Here is a 20,003-nt window from a genome sequence, read left to right as displayed (position 1 = left end):
AGGCTGGTCTTGAACTCACTTTGTAGCCCAGGCTGGTCTAGAACTTGCAACGATCCACCTGCCTCAGCCTCCCGAGTGCTGGGATTACAGGCATGCGCCACCACACCTGGCTATTTTTTTTTTATTTTTTATTTTTTGGCTTTTTTTCTGGTACTGGGAATCGAACTCACGACCTTGTACTTCCCGGGCAGGCGCTGTGACGCTGAGCTAAATCCCCAGCCCCTTATTTTCTAGATGATGAAACAAATACGAAGCCACATAAATAACGGCCAAGCAGCCCCAGCCTGGGTTGAATCATGTTCCTCCAAAAAATGGTGGCGCTGTAACCCCTGGCACCTCAGGACGTGACCCTGTTGGGACATAGGACCCTGACAGAGGTTTTCAAGTCAACATGAGGTCTCTGGGTGACTTTAGCATGATGTCATTGGGGGTAACGAGTCAGTGACAGACACAGACAAGACAGTGTGAAGGCCACATGGGCCGCAGGGACAGCTGCCATCTACAACCTGGGAAGAAGGCCTGGGCAGGTCCTGCCCTCACTGCCCTCTCTGTTGTTTAAGCCAGCCAGTTATGGTGCTTTGGTACGGCCTCAGGAGACCAGTGCAGTTGTGTAACTACCAAGCCATGATCCTCCAGCATGACTTTTTTTTTTCTTTTTTTAAAGACAGGGTCTCACTATGCAGTTCAGGCAGGCCTTGAGCTCACTATGTAGACAAGGCTGGCCTTGAACTTGTGGCAATCCTCCTGCCTCAGCCTCCTGAGTGCTGGGATTACAGACATTCAGCACCACACCTGTCTCGGGGGACACAGGAGACTTGATGCCTGGCCAGAGACTCAAGATCCCAACCTCGAAGCTGGATATGGTGGCACATGTCTGTAATCCTAACACTCTGGAGGCTGAGACAGGAGGATCACTATGAGTTCAAGGCCAGCCTGGACTACAGAGTAAGATCCTGTATCAAAAAAAAAAAAAATCCCAACCTCAGGCCCCTGGTCCCTCCACCACTCACCGCTGCTCCCCAACCTAACGAAACACCTGATGTGACAGGAAGCAGGGGACACAGTTCCGACAGGGCTGCCTCTTGGCCAAGGGAGGGACCCTGAAGCGTAGACGGGAAGAGGCTCAAGAAAACATTCCACACACTCAGCGCGTCCCGGGAGGGGCCTGGCCGGTGGACGGACCCCGCGTCTGGAAAACCACCCTCTCCCTGCTGGTTATGCATGCTGTTACCCTTTTGCAAAAACCACATAAAATATTTTACGTGCTTTTCAAACTCCTAAGTGTAAGGAAGCCAAGATCTTTCAGCAAATGTGCTCCGGGGACAGACCCTGCTGAAGAGCCACTCTCAGCTGACGTCAGGACAAAAGGGACATCTCGCGCCCCGCAGGGCAGCTGACACTGAAGCCAATAAATTCATCCCTGACCCTCGGGGCTCCCAAGACGTCCAGCTGCCCGAGGTTCCTGCGCACGCATCCATTTCTCCCCTCACTTCCTGCTGGTCGTCTCTTGCGGGTATTTACTGCTATTTAAAAACCGCACTTGGCCAGCTGCAAAAGCATCGGTGCCTTACAGAAATTCCTCGTTCCCGCGGGCCTTGTGCAAACAGCCTCCGGTGTCTCTCCTGAGATGTTCGTGAGAACTCACACGCTCCAAAACCTCGACTTGAAAATCTCTGGGAGTTCGGTGTAAACATCAGCAACTCTGGCAGAAAGCCTGGCGCTGGAAAAGAACAGCGAACTCAAGTCTGCGCAGGGCTCTGAGCCTGCTCGTGTCATAATTGCGATCTTCTTCCTCACAGCATAAGGCCACTTAGTATTCCCATTTTGCAGACACAAAGTGAGGCCCAAAGGAACCAAACCACCTTGACCAGGGCCACGGAGCTCGCAGAGAGTAGAGCCAAGAGTCCAGTCGGACTTCAGAGGACACGCGTGACCTCCCTGCTGTGCCGTCTGTGTAGGTGAAGGGAGTCCTTGAAGGATAGTTAGTGCCTTGGCTTGTGTACAGCAAGGCCTGGGGCCCCCGGGACACAGGACCGATGGTGTCCCCTGCGCCTCTGGCTTCAGGTCTGGCGCTCAGGCCGAGCCGCACTGCTGATGCATGGGTAACCCTGGCACCCAGAGTCCGGAGTCCCTGCTGGGCGCCTGGCACTCCTCCGGGCGCTGTCAGGAAGTTCGAATAAGATACGTAGGCCTACTATTCGGGAGGCACCACCGTCTGCAGAAGAGATCTTGGTTAAGTAATCTCACAAATAAGGCAAAATCACCCAGGAACTTGACGGGGCCAGGGATGGGGAGGAGCAGGCAGAGAAGCAGCTTCAGGCAGGGGCAGCGGCCAGTGCAAAGGCTCTTTGTACCTGGGGAAGTGGGTACACGGGGACAGGAGGGGTGGCGCCCTTGGGCCAGACGCTGAGGGATGACTCTACTCTCCCTGGGCAGCCAGCTCCTCCTGCAGCTCCTAAATCATCCGTGAGCCGGCTTCTCCGCGATCCGCTCTCCGCCGCAGCCACCTCCTCTAAAGCCCCCGGCCGCCCCCACAAATCCCACGGGGTTCACGTATTTAGCAAGAGCGGCCGTGCTGAGCCCTCTTCTAACTGCTGGGATTTAGAAGTGAAAGAAACAGTCCAGAGACCCGGCTTCCAGGGGCGCAGGGACGGAGAGAATATCAATCACGCGAAGCCCCTGGTAAAGATCCTCCGCGGAAACAATAAGCAGGGGCGGGAAGCCGGCCCGGGCTGGGGGTGCGGCCCTGGTGGGCCCCGAATCTGGGAGGGGGCGCTCTCGGCTGCCGGCCTGCACCGGACCTCAGCACCTGAGCACAGCGGGCTCCCAGGAAGGAGCTGTGGTGATATCGTGTAACAGTCATGACAATGGCGGTATTTATCCTGTTCCCACGGTGCGCTTGGTTTTATTTTCCCAAGTGGTGGCACACGCGTGCGCGCCCTTAACCCCTCTTCTAGTTCTTTGAACTGGGTTAAGTGGGCGTGAGGAGGCTCCCGGGGAGCCCTGCCCCCAGCAGGGGTTTTGTAGCCTGGGGAGTGGCCGTGACAGGGGCATCACACCCAGGTCTGGAGGGGCACAGGCTGGCAGAGGCGACCTCAGTGCCCACGTGGGCAGCGTGCCCTGTAGATCAGTTCTCAGCCAGCGGCGATTGTGCCCACCTTGCTGGCTCCCGTGGCCAAGTCTGGCACATTTTTGGCTGTCACACTGCAGAGCTCCTGGCATTTAGTGGGTAGAGCCAGGGAAGCTGCTAAGTGACCACACGGCACAGGAGGCCACACTACAAAGCGTTACCTGACCGCAATACGTCAAAAGTGCTGGCCTTTAAAAAACATGGCCGAGGGGCTGGGGATTTAGCTCAGTGGCAAAAGCGCCTGCCTGGCAAGCGCAAAGTCGTGAGTTCGGTTCCCGGTTCCGGAGAAAAACCAAAAAAAAAAAAAAAAAAAAAAAGTTCAAATGCAGCCTGGGCAACTGAGTGACTTAGCAAGACCCTGTCTCAAAGTAAAAAACACAATTTTAAAAGGCTGAGGCTAGAACTCTGGAGACTGAGACAGAAAGATTGTCTCAAGTTCAAGGCCAGACTGGGTTACATAGTGAGGTTAAGATCTGCCTGAACTATATAGTGAGATCCTGTCTCAAAACAACAAAAACAACCCCCGACAAAAGGGATGCAGCTCGGTGTGAAGACCCTGAGTTTAATCCCCAGCATGAAAAAAGCTGGTGTAGCTCAGTGTAGAGAGCTTGCCTAGAATTCTGAAGGCCCTGAGTTCAATCTCTAATACCACAATAAACAAACAAACAAACAAATAAGTGTTCGTTATTTTTATTTTTTGTTTGTTTGAGACAGGGTCTCACTATTTAGTCCAGGGTAACCTCAAAAATGGCAATTCTCCTGCCTCAGCCTACCAAGTGCTGGGATTACAGGCATCCACCACCATGCCTGGCTTGTTTTTGTTGTTTTTAAAGGGCTAGGATATGGCTCTGCACTCTTTGGGTTTGGGAATGCGCCATTTTGGATGTTCCCAGCACACAGAAGTGCTGAATATCCAGGGGACAAATCGCTGATGACCTGGATCTGACCACTACCCATTGTACACATGTGTTGAAATGTCACACTGAACCCCATAACTACGTACACTTACTCAGTGAGCGTGGATTAAAAATAAAAACATATTTTAAAAATTTTTAAAGATAGAAATGACCTCTGGATTTGGGAGTGTCTGCTTCCCTTCAATCCTGGCTTGACATCGGTGGTGTCACCCTCTGCAGAGCAAGAGCCAAGATTTGGGGGACAGAATCTCCCTGCCTTGTTGCTCTCCAATGTCCCCTGGCCCCCAGGGACCTTTGCCAGCTCTGTGGGAAGGAAGACAAGGGGTGAGGCATCCGCTCTGTAAGAGGCTCTTAGAGTTCCATCTATCACTGGGAAAGGGGACGGCGGGACAGGAAATGACTCCTGGACAGGCAGTGGGAGTGGCCCTCTCTCCAGGCTGACTGAAGTTCCACAGGAGATGGGCTAGGCTGGCACCGAGTCACCGGTTGCAGGCCCCAGAGGACCTTAGTCCCAGCTGCCCTCTCAGCATGTCAGGATGGCCTAGTCAGCACCACGGTGGGGGAGCACTGTGGGGGAGGCTGAGGCAGGAAGGAATTAGACGAGTTCAAGGGGCTGGAGGAGCAGCTCAGGGTAGAGTGCTTGCCTAGCATGTGGAAAGTTCTGGTTGCAGCCCCAGCACAGCAAATAAAAAATAAAATGAAGTTGCATATTTCAACACAGTTCCTAAAGGCCCAGCCCTGAGCTGAGAGAGACAGATAGACAGACAGAGACAGATTCAGACAGAGACAGAGACAGAGACACAGAGAGACAGAGACAGAGAGACAGAGACAGACAGACAGACACAGAGACAGACAGACAGAGACAGAGACTGGTAGAGTAGCTCACAGTTGAGAATCAGAAGTGGAGTTTAACACTTAGATGTTAAAGCTAAGCTTTGGCCCATCTTCCCCAATCTGAGGGAGACAAGGGCCACCAGCAGCCCTGGTACCACCGATGGTTCCATTGGGCCTGACTTGGGGTCTTTCTGGGCCTGGCATGTCCTGGCCTCGGTGTTGCCCCTCCCGGGGTAGAAGCTCCTCTGTGCATGGGGGCAGGGGCACCAGCTGCCTCCTCGTTTGGCCAAATGTGAATAAGCTCATTCTTCCCTTTTCCTTGGCCTTTTCCTACTTGAACTCTCCACGGCAGGCGGGCGGATGAGTGGAGGTGGCCGGGGCCCTGGTGACAGTCTTCCAGGCCACGGTTTGCCGTCAACAGCAGTAATGGTTTGGGCCTGACAGCTGTGAGCAGCACGGAGCCACCACGGGGCTGCATCCTCACCGGGGCCCCCCTTGCCCACAGGGCCTGCGAGCCACAGCAGGTGTCGGGATTTTGATCTTTGAGGCCCTGAGATGCCACCTTCAGGACCCCAGAGTCAAGCTGGAGATCACGGGAGGTTCAGGAGGCCGTGGCCCTTAGCCTGGCAGCGGCAGCGCAGGTTCCGTGGGCAGCTGGCTCTGCCACCCTGCCCCATCCATCCCAACCCACCATGCCTCACACAGTTCTCACCCCAGGGACTGGTGGTGCCCTTAGCCTACTGGCACTGCCCACAAGCACTGACAGTGCCCCCTAGTCATCGGGACAAGCTCTCCTGTCTGCTTTCTTTCCTTTCTTCCTTCCCCCCTTTCTTCTTGCTTTTCCTCTATCTCTCTTCGATTAGCATTTTTTTTTTTTTTTCTTCTTGAGACAGGGTCTTGCTATGCAGTTCAGGCTGGCCTTGAGCTCACTTTGTAGCCCAGGCTGGCCTCAAACTCACAACAATTCTCCTGCCTCGGCCTCCTGAGTGCTGGGATTACAGGCATGCCCCACCATGCCTGGTGCCTCCTTCTCTCTTTTTCAGTACTGAACCAAAGACTTTCAACAATTTATAAAACTTATTTTATTTTGAGAAAGTGTGTCGCTAAATCACTAAGTTGCCCAGGCTAGATGCAGCCTTGTGATCCTCCTGCCTCAGCTTCCCAGAGTGTTGGGATTACAGGCGTGCCCCACCACACTAGGCTTCAAGGACACATTCCTCTAAATGCTCCTGGAGGTGGGGTGCTATCCCCCTCCACTGAGAGCTAAGGGACCCCCCTCTTTGCTGCTGTCTTTTAATGGCATAGAGACACAGACCCGAGTAACGGGCAACAGGTGCCATTTATTATACCATCCACAGGTGAGGGGTGGCCACATGTGGGTATAGGTGGACAGGGGATGCTGGGCAAGTGTCACTTAATTTTTAGTAAAATAGGCTCGGAAAGAGCTGGAGACCGTGGGGCCGACCCAGGCACTGGAAGCCTGACAGGGGTGAGGAGAGGGGGCTTTGAGCTGGGAGGGTGGGCATGGAGTAACTCCAGCATGTGGGTCCCATGCCACGTATGGAAACAGGGCACTGGGGTGGTACAGAAAACCCGCCCTGCTGATCCAGGACCCCACAGGCAGGGGAAGCCGGTTCCTCTCACATGGTCATCTGCAGCCACTGCGGAGAGAAGAGCAGGCGGGTGGGGCGAGCAGGTGGAGTGACAGCAGTAGCCTGGGGTGGCACCTGGACACCCCCCCCCCCGGGCCTTTCCACACACCTGCTCCAGGTTCAAGCGAATATAGCCGGTGTTCTTGGGGTCCATGGTTAGAAAGAACGCTGCGTTAGAGAGGAGGCCGGGCACGGGGCTGAGTGGGGCCGGGGCTGCAGGGCCCACTCCCAGGGCGGAAGGGTTAGGCACAGCGCTCCTGCTGCTCCCTCCCAGATCCAGCTTAGATGCACCCCAGATACAGCCCCGATAGATACACCCCGATGGATGCACCCCCAGCACCGCTCGCTGGTCTTGCCTGGAGCCAGAGTCGGGGCTCCTAGCCTGGGGCTCACTGCGGTCCTCCACACCTCAGTCCTGGAAGCTGCGCCCCCTGCCTTCTCATTTTATTGAGGGGGATGGAGGCACTAGACAATTACAGCCCAGCAAGAAGTGGGCCCTGTGGGTCCTGGGGCTTGCCAGGGCCAGGTCGGGGGCAGGTTGGTGCCCCACTCACCAAACATAGCCTTCAGCCTCAGGAAACAGCAGAGGAAACTGTCAAATTCCACGGTCAGGTTGTCATCTGCGTACCGAGCCACCAGTACGTCTGCCACCTTGTTGTTCAACTTAATGCCTGGGGTGGAGGGGGCAGGAAGGGGACAGTGTGGGCCTCTGGATGAGGCCCCCCTGCACCCTGCAGCCCCGCCTGCCCCAGCCACCTGCTTTCTCCACAGCCAGGCGCATCTCGTAGGAGTTCAGGGTGCCCGATTGGTCCTGGTCGCACTCTCGGAAGATGTCCTGAGTGTGGGGTGGCCGTGTGTGGGGCGTGGGGTTTGGATCATGAAACACTGGGGTCCCAGCACCAATGCTGAGACCCTAACCCTAACCCTAACCTAACCCTTGAGCTCCTGATTATCCAGGGACAGAAGGGTTAATGTCAAGCACGTCAGGGGTTGCTGGTGCCCAGCTGATACGGTGACGGTGCCCCTCAGACCTGGCTATGCCATTTATTAAGTATCTTGATGAATGGTGCACCAGCCTCCTGCAGGCCCCTGAAGTGCGCGTGTGTGTGCAGGGGTGTGTTTACTCTGGGACTCCTGTCTGTGTTTCATCCTTCCATATTCCCTCCCCCTAAGGGCTTCCCTCTCTGGCCCCCCAAGACCACCTACCCCCTCAGTGCCACTTACTACCCATTTCTTGATCTTTTTCCACAGGATCTGGAACTCCCGAAGCCCCAGCTTGCCCGAGCCATCTTTCTGGTGGTCAGTCAAGGATCTTAGGGGTGGTGTCCCACTCACCAAACATAGCCTTGAAGGGGGCACCCTGAGCCAGGGAGCCGAGGGGCTGATCACGGGGTGCCGATTCCAGTTCCTCAAGCGTTACAGCTAAGAGGACTGGCACCTCTTTTTTTTCTGCCCAGGACTGGGTATTAAACCCAGGGTCTTTGCCCTGAGCTGTATCCTCAGCCCTTCCAATTTTCTTATTTTGAGACTGGGTCTCGATAAGTTGCCCAGGCTGGGCTCAAACTTGCGATGCTCTTGACTCAGCCTACCAGCGTAATGAGAGTCCAAGCCTGCCCCACTGTGCCCAGCTGGAACTCGCTTCCTTTGCTGTCCCTGAGTTTCATCCCCGTCCCAAAGGAGGCGAAGGTTGGCCAGAGAGGTGGTGCCTCAGAGTCAAGTGTGGGTGGGGGTACAGGGCAGGGGCCGGAGGGCACGGGACGGGCCCACCCACGCACAGGAAGATACGTCCATGAGGCTGACCATACGGCGACAGGCTTTCAGGCTGAAGCCCTTGGTCTTGAAGTTACTCACTGGGATGGAGGGAAGTGGTGGAAGGACAGACATGGAATGAATGGGGCATGGGGCAAGGTGCCGGGCAATGGGCTGCAGGGCTGGGCAGAGACTCACGTCTGAAGGCCAATCTGTTGAACAGAGTTTGGAGCTTGTGCACGTTTATTTCCTTGTCCTAGGAACAGGGACCATAAAGCCCTGGCCCCGCCCTCACCCCATGCAGCCGCCTCTCTACAGCCTCAGCCCTGGACCCCTCACCTCACTGGCCACCACGTCAAATAGATTGAGGATGCTCTGGTCCATGTCCTGCTCGGAGACGGTCTCCTGGGGGAAGGAGCATGAGGTCCAGAACCTGTGCATGTCCCGTCCCCCCCCCCAAGCCCTTCAGCCCCGACCAGGCCTCCCCTAACCTCCTGGAGATGCTTGGCGTAGTTGACTTCATCCAGTTCCCTGAGCAAAAGGGATGAAGGCTTCTGGTTACGAGGGCTGGGGAACAGGGGCTGCCTGGGGTGGTCCCAGGGGTCACGGCGTATCTCTTGGGCAATGTGAGAAAGCTCTGGGGTCTGGGTGCTAATCCTGAATCTGGTGCTACTTCTCACTGGGACCTCACTTCCTGTGCCTTAGGTTCCCCAAGTGTAAAGTAGGGACCCGCAAAGAGGACGAGCAGGTGGCGGCCCCCTGAGCATGGCATCCGGCAGCTGTGGGGCAGGAGGCTCTGTCCTCACCAGGACTCGCTGTGTTTCTCGGTGAAGACCCGCAGCAGGAAGTCGGCGTCCTGGTGTGGCTCAAAGGTGGAGGGGATGATGATGTACTCTCCAGGTGAGAGCCGCATCTGGTTGTGCACCTCCCTGGCATTGCTAAAGACCTCAGAAAAGCCCAGGTCCGGGTACCGTGCAAAGAAGTCTTTCCTCAGGTGGCCGTGCTGAAGACTCTGAAACTGTGGGCCCTGAGGTGGGCACAGGCCCGGGACCGGCCCTCGGGGAGCAGCTGGCTGAACTGGACCCTGCCCATGGGACAGGCAACTCCAGGATGGTCCCTTCCTTCTCCAGCCCCACCAGGGCCCCAGGGTGCTGGGCTCCCAAGCCAGTGCTCCCCAAGCTCGAGGCCAGATCCCGTCCCTGACCATCCACATGGAGCGGGGGCAGACTGGGTGTTGCCCAGAACGCCACCCTGGGTCCTGGTCTCCTGTACCTCCTTGGGGACCTGGGGGACGAGAGAGAGGGGCGTCAGACCTCCAGGTTGAGGGAGCAGGGGCACGCATGGTGGGTTGCGTGAGTGTGCTGGGATGCGTTCCAGGCACTGGGGCGATGGTGCTGGGTGGGACATGGGTCTGATAACGCCGAGGAGCCGGCAGCTTTGGACAGCAAAGTACGGTTTACACGGAGCTTTGCCAAGCAGATCTTTATCGGCCCAAGCTAAGGACAGGAAATTCAGTCCCCAGAAGTGAGGCGATTTGTTGACCCCACGCTGGTAAAAGTGAAAGAGATGGGAGAGAAAAATCTAACAGAGGCTTTTCCGGGACGTTATTCCAAAGAACACTCATTTCCTGCAGGAAGTGGACAGGAGATAATAGAAATCGTGGACCAAGGACAAACAAGTGTGTGTGTTTGCTTTTTGTGCCGGGGTCTCACAGTGTTGCCCAGGCTTCATGAATACTCGATGTAGCTAGGTGTGGGGGACCAAATGGCTGTTCCTGGGATTTGCAAAGCACCATGGGCCCTGGGAAATCTGTCAGGATTTCTTTGGGTCTCTGGAGTGAGGGCCACTGGGGAGGTGGTGGGGGAAAGGGACCCTGGGGGGGGTCACGACTGTGCCAAGTCTGGGACTAGGACACGAACCCCGCCCTTGGCCCTTGGCCCTTGGCCATGTGAGTGTGGCTGTGACTCGGGCCCTCTGGCCCACAAACTCCTTCCTCTTCCTCAAGGGCATCCGTGCTACCAGGCTCTGGGACAACATGTGTCACGAAGGAAATGCTGCCTAGCTCTGGCAATAGAAGGAAAGGACCACGCAGCACCCAGGAGCTGGAGCTACAGCTGGGGAGAAGGTCAGCGGGTGCAGCCAGGTGAGGGCAGGGGAGGCGTGGGGTGCCCACCGGGAAGATGACGAAGCCAATGGTCAGCAGCGTGGCCCCCTGCGGCTGGCCGAGCCTCCAGTTCTTCTGCATCAGAGCCACCAGGCAGGTGCAGACGATCGTGTCATCCTCCGGGTCATCCTCAGCGTCATCCCCCACCAAGAGTGAGACCCTGAACTGGGGGTTGGTCCAGAATGTCTCTGTGGGCAGGCAGTCAGGGGTCAGGGCATGGGGCTGTGCAGGGGGTCCAGGAGTCCAGCGGACACTTGACTTCAGATACCCCAACCCTCCTACCTGAGCCCTTCACCCACCGGGGTTGTTCCTGCAGCCCCCTGCGGTGCTGCCCCTCCGCCAGCTGCCCTCGTAGAAGGTGACGTGCCAGCGCCTCGTGGGCTCCCCGGCCAGTGCATCGGGCGTGAGGTTGCAGACCTCCAGGAGGGAGAAGTGGCACAGGAAGTCTTGGTAGGACATCCTGCGGCAGGGAGGAGGGAGCGTTGCACATGCCTGTGCCCGAGCTGCCCCATCCACTCCATCACAGCAGGGAGACGGGGCCAGGCGCTGGTCAGCGGCTCCCGCAACACTGACCAGAACTCGCCGTCCTCCTTCTTGCGAAGCAGCTGCATCTGGACTTGGTCATCCACCTCGCCCCACTCCGCAGAGCTGCAGGGGGCAGGCTGGGAGGGTGGGCAGGGACACCACCTTCCCCTGGGCCCTATCACCCCCAGGCCCTGCCTGGCTCCCGCAGGCACCCCCGGGCACAGTGGGGCACCTACTTGTCACTCCAGGCTCCGTTCCATTCAATCCGGCCCCAGGGATTGAGCAGCCGCAGTAGCGTCTCTGTCCTGCCCCTGTAGGGGACCTGGGGGAGGGGGAGAGGTCAGGGCCACTGCAGGGTCCCCATCCCTCTCGTGGCTCTTGGGGTGGGCTGTGGCCAGGACTCACATCCACCAGGCCAGTCACCGAGTAAGCATGGCCTCTCACCAGCAAGCTCGGCGTCATTGACTCGGGCTCACTGTCGTTGGTGACCTGCAGGGCAGAGGAGGAAGACAGGCAGGGTCTGTAGCAGGCGCCCCAAGAAGGGAGGAACTCATGGGGTCTTTCTTTTTAAATTACACTTTATATTTTGCAGTAATTGTAGATTTGCACACAGTTGTGAGCAATAATACAGCAGGCATGATGATGTACTCCTGTAATCCCAGCACTTGGGAGGCTGAGGCAGGAAGATCATAAGTTTGAGGCCAGCCTAAGCTCCATAGTGAGTTCAAGCCCACCTTAAATTACATAGTGACTCAAAAAATAATAATACAAATAAAATAAAACAAGACAGAAAGAGCCCATGTGCTCTTTAACCAGTTTCCCCCATAGTAACATCCTGCAAGAATGTTGGGCAATGTCACACATCCCCACAGGCGGGACAGACGTATCCTTTGCATTGCCCTTTTATAACCCCATTCACCTCTTCTCTTTCCCTTCCTCCCCTCCCTTGACCATGACTGCTCTGTCATACATTTGTCTACGAGTCTATTTTTCCATTGCTGAGTCATTTTTCTTTTTTCTTTTTCTTTCTCCTTTTTTTTTTAAAGTGGTCTCTGAATTTTCCTGTTATTTATTTATTTTATTTTAAAGAGTAAAAGAGGGATAACATAGTAATAGGGGGATTTACCGAATTACAGACAAAGTGGTAGGACATTATCAGTGGTTGTTATTTTACCTATTGGTATCTTCAAGATAGTTTCTCAGGAAAACAAACAGACAAGTAATAGTGAGTTACAGACAGAAATGGTAGGAAATTATCAATGGTTGTTGTACTATACTTCTTCTAAGTGGTTTCTAGAGAAAACAAATAGAGCTACACATGAGTGATCAATTAAATAATCATTGACTATTCTCAGTGGTTGTTGTTGGAAACACATAGTGTCTTTTTTCTTTTTCTTTTGGTACCAGGAATTGAACTCAGAACCTTGCACTTGCCATCTGAGCAATTTTTCACAGCGTGTAGCCCCACCATGGCTCGGCTTTTCCTCACCGTGGGACACCCACATCGTGTGCTGTACTGTCTGAGCAAAGGCTTTGCATGAGCACAAGTGATAAATGAGCGGGAACTGCTGGTCCTAGGGCACCATGCTGGCTTCACCGTTCTTTGCCTAAGTCTTTGCTTGGTGCCTCACATGCTAGATGCCGCCCAAAGCCCCAGGGCATGGCATGGAGTGGTGACACAAATAAGGTCACCACTGTGGTGGCAGGTGGGTGCTGTATGAGGAGAACCAGCCATGGGGAGATGTGCAAATAAACACAGTCACAGTGGATGGAGGGGAGAGAGTCAAAGCCAGGTAAAGTTCATCAGAGAGGACAGCTGAGCTGGAACACGCAGAGGAGACCTGGCTCTGCATGCACCTGTGGCGGGACCCTTTGGGGTGGAGCAGCAGCAGGTGCAAAGGCCCTGCAGCAGGTACAGCTTACCTCGATGGAGCAGCCCATGAGAGAGCAGTGCTGCAGGCCTCGGCGCAGCTGCCTCAGCAGGGTGGGGGGGGGATTCTGGAGCTGGTAGCTCAGTGCCACGCCGCCCGTGAAGTCCTCTAGGCCCTCCATGGTGCTGCCCCCTGTCAGTGCCTCATAGGACCCACTCAGCCTGTGGGCACAGAGGCACGGTGGGGCTCCAGGCAGGGGTGTGAGTAGGAGGGAGGGCTGCCCGGCTGACTGCAGCCCACGCTTACTTGGCATAGGCCTTTTCCAGCAGGGCGCTCCAGAACTCCTGGTGCTGCTCCGAGTGTACGAACAGCAACCGGTTGGCCCTGGTGGGCAGGCGGTCATCCACCACCACATCCAGCCACTGCCCGAACTGCCAGATCTGCGGCGGCCAGGGGCTCAGAGGGGCACATGTGCACACGTGCACACACCTGCACACACAGGCCAACATGCAGGTGCACTCACGCAACACATGCACACACTTGTCCTAAGGCAAACACGCATGCACACTCAGGCACGTACACACACGCACGCTGGGACCCTGTTGTGCCTGCGCCCCCTGGTGGCCAGGCCTAGGAACACATGGGTCCCACTCCTCAGTGCTGTGGTCCCTGACCCCAACCTCCTCCATGTGACCCGCCCGAGCCTTTCTCTGAGAACCCACAGCTCCAGGTCAGGGATCTGGGGTCTTAAGCGCTCTTGTTCTGGGAAACATCTGTGATACACAGAAGGGTCCACGTGTTGCTAAGTTAAAGGACACAACCCGCAAAACAGAATGGAGGCACACACACAGACACAGACTCACACGGCACACATATGTCTACAGCACAGATAATGACAGAGAGAAAGAAAGACACAAGCTCATCATTATTTTCTTTTGAGGCTTAATATTTAGCCTCAAAATTTCTCTGATAGGTGAAAAGTCACCTCAATCTTTTTTTTTTTGGTGGGTGACACTATCTAAGTTACTAAGGTGCTTGGGCTGAGCTACATCTTATGATCCTCCTGCCTCAGCCTCCCAAGTGCTGAGATTACTGGCATCAATGTTATTTTTATTTTTATTTTTTTTATACTGCTTTGTCAATGTTATTTAAAAAAAAAACAAAAGCACATAATATAATCTCTCTCTCTCTCTCTCTCTCTCTCTCTCTCTCTTTCTTTCACTCCGCCCCATTTTGTGTCACCTGGAAATGGAAGATACCAGCGTAGCTCTTCTCAAAGCTCTGGCCTCCGGGCACCACGCGGGACAGCAGCCTGGGGCACGTGGTCAGGGAGCCGATGGCAGCCAGCAGCCAGCAGTCCCCTGCCAGGCCAGCAGGGCTTGAGCGATGCCCCTCAGCTCCCAGGAGTGCAGGGGACAGGGCAGGGGCACAGGGTGAGCTCAGCCTTGCCTGCCCTGTCAGGGGATCTTAGGGAGGAAGTGGCCCAGGGCCTCACTCTGCTCCAGGACCTGCTTTCTTGGGCAGCCAACCCGCTCCATCTCATGCACAAACCCAGCCTCTTCCCCAGCTCCCCATCCTAACCTGGGCACCCTGGTGTGGAGAGGCCTGTCTCTCACCTCATCACATCTTATAGGAGACCCAGGGGCTCCTCCTGTCCCCCGGCACCGTGAGTCCCCACGGCCACCTGCCTCCTGGGGTCAGCCTTGCATCTGGGGTGGGTGCCCCTTACTCGATGCCTGGACTGGGGAGCTTCTGGTCCTGGCAGTGGGGTGCAAATGTGTCCACACGTCTATGCTCACCCCCCTCGAGAGGCGGGGCTGCTTCCTGTCCAGATTCAGGGCTGGCTTCTCTTAGACAGAGCAGGGAGATGGTAACTCTCCAGACAAGGTCACAAGAAGCCGTGGCCTCCCTCTTGTCCTCTCTGGGGTCACCCACTTTGATGGGGGGCAGCCACTGGGCTGTGTAGACACTCAGCAGCCCTGGGGACAGCCCCGGCCTGGGGATGCCCTCAAAGACAGACCTCGAGCCAGTGGGCACCCTCAAGACAGACCTCGAGCCAAACCCACCTGGCCACGCTGCTTCTGACTTTCTGGCCCACAAAATCTCTGAGGTAAGAAATACTTGTTGCCGTGTGCATTGGTGCACACCGGTAATCTCAACTCCTTTGGAGGCTGAGGCAGGAGGGTCACAGGTTCAAGACCAGCCTGGCCAACTTCACAAGAAAGACCCTGTTGAATGTCTGGGACTGTAGCTCAGTAGTCGAGTGCTTGTCTAGTACGTGCAAAGCCCTGGGTCGGGGTTAGGGGTTTTGAATCCCTAAGCTGTGGGTGATTTATTATAGAGCAGTGAGTAACTAATATGTCACCCCAACTTACTCCAAACCCAGGCTGCAGCAGGGAGACATGCAGGACAGGGCCAGGGATGCAGAGCAGGTTGTTTGAACTTGGGGTCCTTTAGGGCCCTACTCACCCACACCCCCCTGGCGGATGTCCGTGGGGCTGAGCCCATCCACAACGAACTGGGGTTTGCGTGTGATCTCCTGTGGTAGGGGAGAAGGAAGGGTGGCTGGGGCGGGCACCTCCTCCCCGCTCCCTTGCCTGTCTGGTTCCAGGGGAGCAGATGAGGGCAGACTAGGACCAGCTGCACACAGCTCATCTGTGACATCAGAGTGTGGCAGGGGCTCCAGATTAAGAGGGGCCCTGGGCTGAGCAGGCTCAGAACTGTCCCTGGTAGTCTGGAGGGGACAGAGGGGAGCCTGGTCCCTGGGTTGGGTGGGGCAGAGATCTCAACACCCCAGTCCCCTCACCACTCCCTCTGCCCATCTGGTGCCCACCTTGGGCCGCAGCCAGCAGATGTCCTGCGCGTGTTTGGAGTTGGGGCCCAGGTCCTTGAAGCCTAGAGAGCGAGGCTCCGCGGGGAACAGGGGATCCTCAAACAGCTCCCCCGCCTTCAGGCAGGCCTCCTGCAGCCCCTCGAAGCTCTGGCCCCCAAAGCTGCAAGCGTTGTGGTGCTCGCCCAGGCCCTTGGACCTGAGCCGGCTCTGGTTTATGGAAGCTGCCGTGCCCGTGACAGAGGGCTCTGCTTGGTAATAAAAGACAGGTGCCCCACTTAGAAATGGAACAGATATCTTTCAGAAGACACACAAATGGCCAATAATTGCTGGGGAAAGAGCGCACATCATTCCTTATCAGGAACATGCAAATCAAGATCACAAGGAGAAACCCCTTCATACCCGTTTGGACTGTCACGGAAAAGGTGAATACTAATAAGTGTTGGGGAGGACATGGAGAAATCAGAGTCCTTGGACTCAGTCAGTGGGAATAAAAATGGTGCAGCCACCTTGGAGAATAGCGCAGGGGTTTCTCAAAGAGCAAAATATAGCCACATGTCATGGTTCATGACCGTCATACCAGCTAGTTGGGCGGCTGAGGTAGGAGAGTCACAAGTTCAAGGCCAGCCTGTGCAATTTAAGCAACTTAGCAGGGCCCTGTCTCAAAAATTAAAAAGGCCTGGGGACATAGCCCATTGTGAAGGCTCTGGCTTCAATCCCCAGTACTATGGGGAAAAGTAAAAGCTTGGGAAGCCAGGGTTTTTTAAACCTGTTTTGTTTGCTGCTACGTTGAGCACACCGTAGGTTCTCAGTGACTGCTTCCAGTGCTGTTCTGGCCCCTCTGGAAGGGAGGCAGCGTGTGCTCCTTCCTTTCTCCCAGTAAAAGGCCCATACCGATTTGGTGACAGAGTAGAGGGTGTGCGCTACTCCTTGGGCCCCAGGCTTCAGGGACAGCCCTGACAGCAGTCCCCCTCACAGCCCTCCCCACTTGTCCTTTGCTTCTGCCTAGCCCCAAAGGATGCCTGGGCTGGGAGGAGCGAAGCTCACAGGGATAGCACCACGGGCTGTCGGGGGTCCCGCTGGGCTTGCTGGCTAAAAGAATCATATTAGGAGCCACACACATTGGTGCACATCTGTTGTCCCCTCTATGCAGGAGGCTGAGGCAGGAGAATTACTTAAACCTAGGAGTTCAAGGATAGCTGGAGCAATATAGTCTCTTTTCTTTCTTTCTTTTTCCTTCTCTTTTCTTTACTTTTCTCTTTTCTTTTCTTTTCTTTTCTTTTCTTTTCTTTTCTTCTTTCTTTTTCCCTTCCCTTCCATTCTCTTTTTTTGTTTGTTTGTTTGGTTGGTTGGTTTTGGCTTTTTTTTTCTGGTACCGGGAATCCAACTCACGACCTTGGGCTTGCCAATCAGGCACTGTGCTGCTGTGCTGCTGAGCTAAATCCCCAGCACCCCCTTCCCTTTTCTTTTCTGGTTTTTGTTTGTTTGGCTTTTTTGAGACAAGGTCCAGGCTGGCCTTGAACTTACAATTCTCTTGCCTCAGCCTTCTGAGTGCTGGGATTACATGTATGTGCCACTACTCCTGGTTAAGACACTGTTTCTTAAAAAAAAATCAGTCACATGGAAGAACTCAGGACCCCATCCTCAGCCTGCTGAGAAGCTAGAAGGACTCTCCCTCGGGCGGTAAGAGGGCTTGCTGTGTGCTTGTCCCTGTCCCAAACAATTACTGCTACGTAGTGATAAAGACCCAACTTGGCCTGTGCTGGCAGGCTGCAAGTATTTATTGAGCAGCTACTGGAGCTACATGTGCACCCCTGTCCATCACGGATTTACTGATAATCACTCCACACTGTGCCACCACCTGTGCCGTGTCCCTAGCAGCCCCCTGGCTTTATGGGGCAGTTGTTCTGGTTGGGCACATGGACCCTCTGGCCATCCTGCTCTGGTGCAGTGCCATAGGCTGGAAGAGAGGTTGTAGGCTGGGGGGTGGGTGAGGCCTGTGCTCCTGCAGAGAGAGATGTCTCCTTCCTTGCTCTGAGATCCGCCCACTGCCCCAAGGGTGGTTCCAGGAGTTCCAGGTTCTAGGGCAACCAGGAGTGGGAGAGGAACTGGGGAACAGCCAGAATCTGGGAGCTCTCCCCTCCTGCTCCTCCTCCATCTCCTCAGACCCCCCTCTCCTAACCCAAGCCCTCTGGGGTTCTCTTAGAAGCGGTAGAGGAGCCGGGCATAGTGGTGCACATCTGTGATCCCAGCTACTTGGGAGGCTGAGGCAGGAGGATCTTAATTTTGAGACTAGCCTGGGAAACTTAGTGAGACTCTGTCTCCAAAAGTAGAAAGGAAAAAATATAAAGAGTAGATGAAAATAAACAGTGGATGAGGCTCCCTCTGACTCCGGGGAGATGGTTAAGGAGTGCACGAGTGTGGATTATTTTCTCTCTGAAGATGAAAAAGCTGTGGGGATACATCATCGCCCCTCTGACAGGAGCCCTCCCAGGAGAGGAGTGAGGTCTCTGAGCAGGGTGGGACCTGGGGCTTCTCTTTCATCCCTGACCCTAAAGGGAGCCACCAGTCACCATTACTCCGAGCTCAGCCGGAAGAAGCCGAGTCACCACAGGGTCCACGCAGACCCTCACCCAGGCCGTGCTGCCCTGAGGACTCTGCCAGTTCCAGATAGTTTGGTCATTATGGCTGGACAGCAGCACCACCAGAGGCTCCAGGAGCTGCTAAACATCCTGCAACACTTGAACAGTGCCCCCTACACCCGGGGCAGAGAATGACCCCACCCAAAGCTCCCCCAGCACCTGGCAAGGCTGAGAATCCCAGTGAGGGTAAGGCCTGGGCCACCACACAGTGAAAGGACCCCTCAGGGCCTGTCTCCTCGGGGCCAGAGGGGCGGGACCCCGGCCGTGGCTGGCCCAGCACTGAGTGGCCTCTCTCTTGGGTCAGCCACAAAGGGTGCTGGGGACCATGCCAGGGGAGGGGACAGGCCAAGGCGGTGAGGGGCTAATTTTCCCTCCTTCATCCCCTCGGAGCCTTGTCCCTTCTCACCAGCATGTCCCATGCCCTGCCTGAGACCCCCGAGTCCAGAGACCAGGCTCGTCACACCCTGCAGCCACACAAGGCCACGGCTATGGCAGGAAGCCTCTTTTGAGGGTGCAGGCCAGGCCCTGTCTCTGGGCTGAAGCGGGGGAGCCAGCTCAGGCAGACAGGCAGGCAGACAGGCAGGCAGACAAACTGGGCTGGCGTGAGAGCTCAGGCAGGGCCCGGAGGGACACACTAGAAGGCGCAGATGGACAGAAGCTTTGGGCCCGTCCCCCTCAGGCAGAGCTCACCTTGGACATGGGGCCTGCGGACCCATACATTTTAAAAACTGTGTTATTTTATGCTTTCATTAATGGAAAAAAAAAAAATCAACATGCATGGGTCATGTCCACCACGATGTTTGGAAATTGCCTGCATGGTGGGAGGGCCTTGCGGCGCTGTTCACTCAGGCGCACTGCCTCATCTGTGCACCCCCTCGTGGGGGGACACTCAGACCCCACCCTCTCAGTGACTTTCAGAATCTGTTCCTTGCGGGAGGGGAGCCAGAAGTCTCCAGAGCAGGGAGGGGATTGTGCTGCTGTGGCCTTGGGGCTCGGCGGAGTGAGGCTGGGCCAGGGCAGCAGTGGACCTGGGCCGGGAGGCTGACGGGGGGCGATGGCCCGAGGGTGACCTGGTGGTGGTTGCTCCCGCGAGGACCGTTTTCCCCCAAGAACAACTCAGCTCTGCAGCCCCTCCAGGTGCTCCTGGGGCCTAAAGCCAGGGTCCTCACGGCCTAGCGCCTGCTCCCACCGCCCTCTTGGACCTTCTCTTTCTGGACCGGGCTGAGTCCTGGGCCTGGAGTGAGCTCAGTTCCCAGGGGCTCACCGCTCTGATGGTTGTGTGGGCCCCCTCTCCGAACGCTCTCCGCTCCCCACCGCCAGCCCCTCCGCCTGATGAGGAGGCGCCGTCCTGCCGCTGGAAGTTAGCTCTTGCCCTCTGGGCAGCTGGTCTCATTCATGAGTCCTGGGTTCCACCCTCAGGACACCCAGGTTGATGGGGACGCAGGACGCTCATTTCCAGAGAGGCCTCGTCTGCAGAAGCCCAGGTGTGCGACAAGGGACCAAGGCCCGTTGGTGCTTACCTGAGGAGAACGCCATGCAGGCGGCCAGCGCCATGGTGGCAGTTGAAGTCCTGGGGGGAGCAGAGTCCACCCCACCCCCGCTCCAGAACTCGCTGATGACCACGTGTACTGGTCACCTTCCCCTTCCCCATCTTCCCACTTGTCCCCGCAGAAACTAGCCCCTTCCAAC

The 20,003-nt window shown here is 56.0% G+C and overlaps 1 protein-coding gene across 6 annotated transcripts; it reads right to left on the bottom strand.

Moving 5' to 3' along the window:
* Nucleotides 1–6,201: 6,201 nt before the first annotated feature.
* Capn11 (calpain 11) lies at nt 6,202–19,950 on the bottom strand. Of its 6 annotated transcripts, none has more exons than XM_005389800.2 (22): nt 19,835–19,950; nt 15,676–15,920; nt 15,312–15,381; nt 14,085–14,203; nt 13,149–13,282; nt 12,895–13,063; nt 11,377–11,460; nt 11,208–11,293; nt 11,020–11,094; nt 10,746–10,906; nt 10,456–10,634; nt 9,555–9,566; nt 9,089–9,300; nt 8,774–8,813; nt 8,622–8,687; nt 8,481–8,538; nt 8,319–8,383; nt 7,758–7,826; nt 7,290–7,368; nt 7,088–7,204; nt 6,643–6,701; nt 6,202–6,542 (listed from the first exon to the last, which is right to left on the bottom strand). In XM_005389800.2, the coding sequence occupies exons 1-22, from the start codon at nt 19,866–19,868 to the stop codon at nt 6,522–6,524; spliced, it is 2,154 nt and encodes a 717-aa protein (XP_005389857.1). In that variant the 5' UTR covers nt 19,869–19,950; the 3' UTR covers nt 6,202–6,521. The 6 variants fall into 6 exon arrangements, with proteins under 6 accessions (XP_005389857.1, XP_005389854.1, XP_005389855.1 ...); XM_005389797.1 differs by having other exon boundaries at nt 6,643–6,675; XM_005389798.1 differs by having other exon boundaries at nt 6,643–6,675; nt 11,416–11,460.
* Nucleotides 19,951–20,003: the final 53 nt, after the last annotated feature.

Source organism: Chinchilla lanigera, unplaced genomic scaffold (genome assembly GCF_000276665.1).
Source record: "Chinchilla lanigera isolate Chin_1 unplaced genomic scaffold, ChiLan1.0 scaffold00036, whole genome shotgun sequence".
Taxonomy (NCBI): domain Eukaryota; kingdom Metazoa; phylum Chordata; class Mammalia; order Rodentia; family Chinchillidae; genus Chinchilla; species Chinchilla lanigera.
The sequence above is the reverse complement of the archived record's forward strand: the minus strand, read 5'-3'. Positions and strand labels throughout refer to the sequence as shown.